At 40.5% G+C, this 7,258-nt stretch overlaps 1 protein-coding gene across 1 annotated transcript; it reads right to left on the bottom strand.

The window, feature by feature from the left end:
* Window positions 1-3,332: 3,332 nt before the first annotated feature.
* Window positions 3,333-6,295, bottom strand: LOC307039204 (general transcription factor II-I repeat domain-containing protein 2-like). The gene is made up of 2 exons (XM_079681047.1): window positions 4,250-6,295; window positions 3,333-4,066 (listed from the first exon to the last, which is right to left on the bottom strand). The coding sequence occupies exon 1, from the start codon at window positions 5,523-5,525 to the stop codon at window positions 4,254-4,256; it is 1,272 nt and encodes a 423-aa protein (XP_079537173.1). The 5' UTR covers window positions 5,526-6,295; the 3' UTR covers window positions 3,333-4,066; window positions 4,250-4,253.
* Between the last annotated feature and the right edge of the window lie 963 nt (window positions 6,296-7,258).

Below are 7,258 nucleotides of genomic sequence, written 5' to 3'. Positions count from 1 at the left end.
TATAAATGTCATTTTCTTATTTGCTGTATGTGACGGGACTATAGATGGAAATTAGCTCAAAGCTAAAATCCGGCTCATTTACACTTGTAAGCATTATTTTCGTTTTAAAGTGTTCATCAATATGCACTAGGGTAGCCCTGAAGAAAATTAAACATTAAAATATGTTATCGATGTCCCCATTCCCAGTTTGTTTAGGGAATAATTGCGATGTTTACTATGTTTTGGTAGCTCTTAACAAAACAGAATTTTTGTAAAAGACCGCGACTCTAAAACGCAAGTTTGTGATTTTAACACTGTTTCGATTAAACAATACATTATACAATATTACGACTTTTTGCCATATTTTTAACACAATATACTTGTACCTTTTTTTTTTTGTGGTTGTAGGGCTTCAAGATATTTTGCATGTCATGCATAAACACGGTGTCATCTTTTCCTTCAAACTGACGTGCTGCCCGTTTTACAAAACAAGTTATTTTTCTGCTTCTTCATCCTCTGAATTTTCCTCCCCCGTCCCTCTTCCTTCAGCCAGCACAACAAGAATCAAGGTGGATCTGTGAAATGAAACACCTCTTCCCAAAGCGTGACTTCCCTATTGAGAGCATGCGTCTTCAGCAGTAGGGTCTAAACCAATTGGCCAGATAAACTAACATGCAGAACGTACGGTATGTTTGAAGACTAACCATTTATCCAGTTCAAGCTGTCTTTAAGATGTGACATTGCGCTCTGACTATTTCCCGTAAAATGGTGACAAACTATTACTTATTCTTAAATTTGACCTCTTGCTGCTTGGTTGAAAATGATAGTTGAAAAATAACTTTAAAAAAAAAAAGACTCAAACAGCAAGGGACATTATACTGGTGAAAAAACTCTCAATTCTACAGATGACTCCCCCCACTCAACGCAATAAGTCCCTTCCTCCACTCAGCAAAGCATCTAAAACTAAGGACCCCACTAAGACGACAGTTTGAAAATTAGCTATGGATCTGAGAAAAAACAAGTCTCCCCCCGCGAGTTGCAGCCAGGAACAAACTCCTGGATTACCATCATCACCACCATTCTGGACACCCGAATCTTGCAGTACTACTGCTGCTTATTTTGCTCCTTGGGCCAAGACGTCTCTGTTTATGGACACAGTGAAATCAGTGTTGGTTGATATTGTGGAGGGGGTGATACATCGGTACAGAGAAGAAATATGCAACGGATGCCGAGTCAGTCACCCCGGCCAAAGGCAACACGATTGTCTGAATGACATGCCCGATTCTTTCTTCAGAAACAATTACAACGCGTTAATGAAAAGACTCTGGCTCACCGACTTCATTACTGAGATCGACCAGACTCTTATTGATAAAGAAATGTTCACGGATGATTGGAGGATCCAAGGCGCTTCGGAGGCTTTTCTGCACAATCTCAAAAATTGTAGACGCCTCAAGGAGAGACTTGAAAAGATCCATGCCGAGTTGGATGGAGAAGAAGAAGACTAATAACCTGCGGTTGGTTGAAGCCAGGGATTTTTTCTTTTTCGATACATTGACTTTTTCTTTAAAGTAAAATAAAAATGGGGAACTACTATGCAAAACGCTCGGTATATATTGATCAGAATGTAGTCAATACCCTTTTAATAAGTGTGGTGATGAGGACGATTGAAAACAGAGTGAATAGTGATCCCCGCGTAAACAGAATGGCTGAAGTTTGTAAACTAGAAGACATTTTGGATATCGTTCGTTCTGGCAGAACTATTCCTGGTCATTGGGAAATGATTGTAAACTAAACATTTAAAGTGGTCCTGGAATCTTCATTTTCCGAAACATTCTGTAACATTACCGAAGAAATGAAACAAACATCAAAAGTGTATCATGTGCTCTCATTGTATGCTCTGTTTGTAGATGTAATGCATCTTTGTATCAAAAACAGCATACACATGAATATTTTGACTGAAGTGAAGAAACTCCATCATGATATTTCCAGTAATCTGGGGAATTCTAAGCTGGAGACGGTCCTGGGGATGTTACAATCAGTATAACTATTGATTTTGTGTGTGAAAATGTATAAATGTAAAAAAGTTATTTTTCAACTATCATTTTCAACCAAGCAGCAAGAGGTCAAATTTAAGAATAAGTAATAGTTTGTCACCATTTTACGGGAAATAGTCAGAGCGCAATGTCACATCTTAAAGACAGCTTGAACTGGATAAATGGTTAGTCTTCAAACATACCGTACGTTCTGCATGTTAGTTTATCTGGCCAATGACATTTATATATAAACAGCAAAAATAAAATACATGATATGCAGAAAGAGCATGAGCAGCATACAAGCATTTACCACATGGCAGTACAATGTAGCAGCTATGATATATAAAAGTGCAAGATAAGATAAAAGCGCTACATAAAGTGCAAGAGGAGATACCCCTGTGTTAAAGGGCAAGAGGAGATACCCCTGTGTTAAAGTGCATTTATTTAGCGGTGATTACACGTCTGTTTGTTGCTCAACCATTCTTTAAGTTGACCTTTAAAACTATTGAGAGTGGGACAATCCCGTATCTCAGTTGGGGGGCTATTCCACAATGAGCTGCCTTTAATGGAGAGGACATTTTGTCCAAAGGTGGTCCGTCTGTGGTGGACTTCACAGTCTCCTCTGGTTTCTGACCTAGTGCTGCGTCCAGTGTGTTTTCTGTGGATGAATTCCCCCAAGGGGAGGGGGGCCAGCCCATGTAAATATTTTTTTTTTAAAAACACATACTTTTAAAAGACATACAAATGTCAAAAACTCAAGAAATTGTGATTTTCAAGGATGGTACAGTGGTGGTATGACTGTGGCTTTCTGACAAACACCTGGATAGCTCTCTTGAACAGCTGTTCTATGGGTTTCAGGTGTGTGGCACAAGCAAACGACCAGTTTGTAAAACAGTATTCAATGTGGGATAGAATCATACAGTGGAGGTATGACTTTGCAGCATTGACAGTTAAGAAAAAGGTCTAATTTGTTTAAAATGTTGCAAGTTGAATTTAATGGTATTGGATACTTTCTGGATATGTTTCTTAAAAAGTCAAGTGCGAGTTCCAATATGACACTCCCTGTTCAAGATACTTGCACTGGGAGACTAGTTATATATCTGCTCCATTTAAAAATACATTGGATCCTTCGATTTTGATTGATCGTTTACTGAACATCGTCGTTGAGAGTTTTTTCACCAGTATAATGTCCCTCGCTGTTTGAGTCTTTTTTTTTTTAAGTTATTTTTTCATCTATCATTTTCAACCAAGCAGCAACAGGTCAAATTTAAGAATAAGTAATAGTTTGTCACGATTTTACGGGGGATAGTCAGAGCGCAATGTCACATCTTAAAGACAGCTGATGGGGGGCCGGGGCCGAGTCAGCTCATTGTGTAGAAGAGATTACTAGCCCGGCACAGCCATCCCCAATACTACTTCCACACTACTATATCAACACTTGATTCCTGTCACATATTTGTTTACCATCTTTACTCGTGGTTTACAAAAGTAGCAATTGAGTCTTCACACTTTGCTTTAATTTGAAATACCACAGATATTTCATTTATTTGTTTTCTCATAAAAATAACATCAAAGCTGTCAAGGTAAGAAACATCTGCCTGGTTGAGGTGATTGACACTGGCAAAGGTGAGTTCAAAATGATAAATTATAGGTAGGCCTGATGATGATGATAATAATAATAATAATATTATTAATAATAATAATAATAATAATAATTGTGTGCAGCACTTAATAAAGGTCAAATAAATAGGCCTATAAAATAAATAAAAAACATCAAAATTATAATAACATGAGTAGGCTAATAGAACTAGCCAACTCTTATGCCTATCCAGGTGAGCATGTTCAGTTAACATTTTTTTAGGTCAAGGTGAAAAGGACATGAGCAGTGTAGGCTCGAAACTAAAGCACAACAATAATACAGAATAATGGCAATCAAAATCAGTAGCCTATATGTAGGTGAGCTGGATTTGTACTTGTTGATGAATTGTGCTGTCTTTGGGATGGGGTCAGCAACAGCAATCTCCTCTCCTCACTTCAGAGTGCCTTCTGGAGCCCTGGCATGGAGGGATGACGGATTGAACACAAGAAGCACCATATTCAGTAAATGGCAAGACATGCTGCTGTCTGCTTTTCTCTGTGACATAATTTTACAACATATGTAGAAAATTAGAAAAGAGCCTTCACATTTCATATTTATAGCAATTAAAATCAGTAATTGTTCAAATCAGTGTGCTTACCATATCAGTGTGAACTTTTTGTTTGCTTCTGGCTGATGAGAAGTTCAATGTCTGGTTGCAGTCTAGTGGTAGCCAGTCCCAAGGTCTGATGCAAGTGTTTATCTGTGAGTCTGTTCCTTGTTGTATTCTTGATTTGCTTCATGCGGGAAAAGGTTTGCTCACAGATGTAGGTGCTGCCAAAAACTGTGGACATCTTCATTGCATGCTGTTTGATGTTTGGGTAGGTTTCCTCTGGGAGCGAAGCATAGAACTCAATGTGACTGTCAGGCTTGAACGTGTCTTTAAGGATATCACAATTCTGCAACTCGGCTAGTTCAAACTGAAGAGAGGGATGGGCATCATTTATGTCGGCAGCAAACGGGTTCTGGAACAAACGTATTGCTTTACCGTTGACATGAAGCTCACGGAACCGCACACTGAACTGCCCCTTCAGCATTTCCAGTGCATCCTTGCACTTTTCGACTGGGAACGGGACAGGTGGTTTCTCAGCACAGTAGCTCTGGGTGGCAGGGAGATGCGTAAAGTCCAGCTTTTCGACCTGTCTCACACACAGCACTAGTTTGACCTCGAACACTTTGATGTGGGAATACAGGTCACTGATTAGCTTCTCTTTGCCTTGGAGCTGCACATTAAGGTGGTTCAACATTTCAGTCACATCTGTTAAAAATGCGAGGTCCCATTTCCATTCTGGCTCGGTCAGCTCTCGTACCGTTTCACCTTTAGACTGCAGGAAGGTGTTGATTTCGGGTAGCAGGTCGTAGAAACGGCGCAACACTTTGCCTCGGCTTAACCACCGGATTTCTGTGTAGTACAGCTCATCCTCGTAGGCAGACTCAAGCTCGGAGAGGAAGGCCTGGAACTGTCTGTGTTTCAGACAATTTTTTCGGATGTAGTTGACACAGTGCACAACCACCTTCATGACAGACGCCCACTTCAAAACTTTGCAGCATAGGGCTTGCTGGTGAATCAGACAGTGGACTTGTAGTGGGGGGGTGAGACCTCGTTCCTCGAATTCGCTGTTCAAGCGCCCTACTAGCCCCCTTGTCGTGCCAACCATACTAGGTGCGCCATCCGTAGTGATGCTGGCAAATTTACACCAGTCTAGACCCAACTCTTCCATTGTTTTGCACACTTGGACAAAAATATCCTCTCCTGTTGTAGTTCCTTTGAGGCTTTTTAGTGCTGCCAGCTCCTCAGACACTTCAAAGCTTTCGCTAATCCCACGAATAAAAATGAGCAGTTGTGCTGTGTCCTGCACATCATTGCTCTCATCCATGGCCAAAGCAAAAAACTTGAATTGTGACGCTTTCTTGTTCAGCTGCTCATAAACGTTGTCCCCCAATTCTTCTACTCGCCTGCATAGTAGTCGCGGAGAGACTCACACCATTGACTGCCTCTCTCTTGTCGGGACACACCTCCTCGGCCACAGCAAGGATGCATTGTTTAACAAAGTCCCCATCAGTGAAGGGCTTCCCATGGGTAACTAGTATGTGAGCTACCTTGAAGCTAGCTCGAACAGCAGCCTGGTTTACCTGGGTTTGGCGAATGAATGTTTGTTGTTGTGCTGCCAGTCCGCCTTTCATTCTGCGAATTCTGTCTGCTCTTGCTTGCCCTCGCAAGCTAGCAAAGTCACTGTAGCGGGTTTCGTGGTGACGACAAAGATTATATTCCTTGAAAACCGCCACACTCTCTTTACAGATAATGCAAACGGCACGGTCCTTATACTGAACAAAAAAATAGTCGTTGGTCCACTGTTCTTTGAAAATTCTGCACTCTCTATCAACTTTTCGTTTAACGTTAACGTTAGCCATTTTTGCTGTCCTGAACACTGACAGTTCTCTACGCGTGCGTTGCCTATCACTCACTTGATCTCCATCATGTCGGGTGACGACAATTCGGCAAATATAGTGCATTTTATTTTATAACTAAATATAATTTTTGTAACTGAAACCAAATCAACAAAATACCAAACGCAGACATGTTATTATTTTCCAAAAATCAATTTGAAAAAAATAAGCCATGACGACTTTTGGGGATTTGCCTCATAGGGCCGGTTCAAGTAGTGGGGGGCAGAGGGGGTGGGGGCCGGTCAAAGGGGGGTGGTAGTCACCAAACTACGGCCCCCGGGCCGTAGTTTGGTGACCCCTGGTTTAGACCCTACTGCCCTAGACGCATGCTCTCAAAAGGGAAGTCACACTTTGGGAAGAGGTGTTTCATTTCACAGATCCACCTTGATTCTTGTTGTGCTGGCTGAAGGAAGAGGGACGGAAGAGGAAAATTCAGAGGATGAATAAGCAGAAAAATAACTTGTTTTGTAAAACGGGCAGCACGTCAGTTTCAAGGAAAAGATGACACCGTGTTTATGCATGACATGCAAAATATCTTGAAGCCCTACAACCAAAAAAAAAAAAGATTGTGTTAAAAATATGGCAAAAAGTCGTAATATTGTATAATGTATTGTTTCATCGAAACAGTGTTAAAATCACAAACTTGCCTTTTAGAGTCGCAGTCTTTTACAAAAATTCTGTTTTGTTAAGAGCTACCAAAACATAGTAAACATCGCAATTATTCCCAAAATAAACTGGGAGTGGGGACATCGATAACATATTTTAATGTTTAATTTTCTTCAGGGCTACCGTAGTGCACATTGATGAACACTTTGAAACAAATATAATGCTTACAAGTGTAAATGAGCCGGATTTTAGCTCTGAGCTAATTTCCATCTATAGTCCCGTCACATACAGCATATAAGAACATGACATTTATATATATACATACAGCAAAAATAAATACATGATATGCAGAAAGAGCATGAGCAGTATATTCAAGGATGGTACAGTGGTGGTATGACTGTGGCTTTCTGTCAAACACCTGGATAGCTCTCTTGAGCAGCTGTTCTATGGGTTTCAGGTGTGTGGCACAAGCAAACAACCAGTTTGTAAAACAGTATTCAATGTGGGATAGAATCATACAGTGGAGGTATGACTTTGCAGCATTGACAGTTAAGAA

The sequence above is a fragment of the Notothenia rossii genome (assembly GCF_949606895.1).
Source record: "Notothenia rossii genome assembly, chromosome: 5".
Taxonomy (NCBI): Eukaryota; Metazoa; Chordata; class Actinopteri; order Perciformes; family Nototheniidae; genus Notothenia; species Notothenia rossii.
The sequence above is the reverse complement of the archived record's forward strand: the minus strand, read 5'-3'. Positions and strand labels throughout refer to the sequence as shown.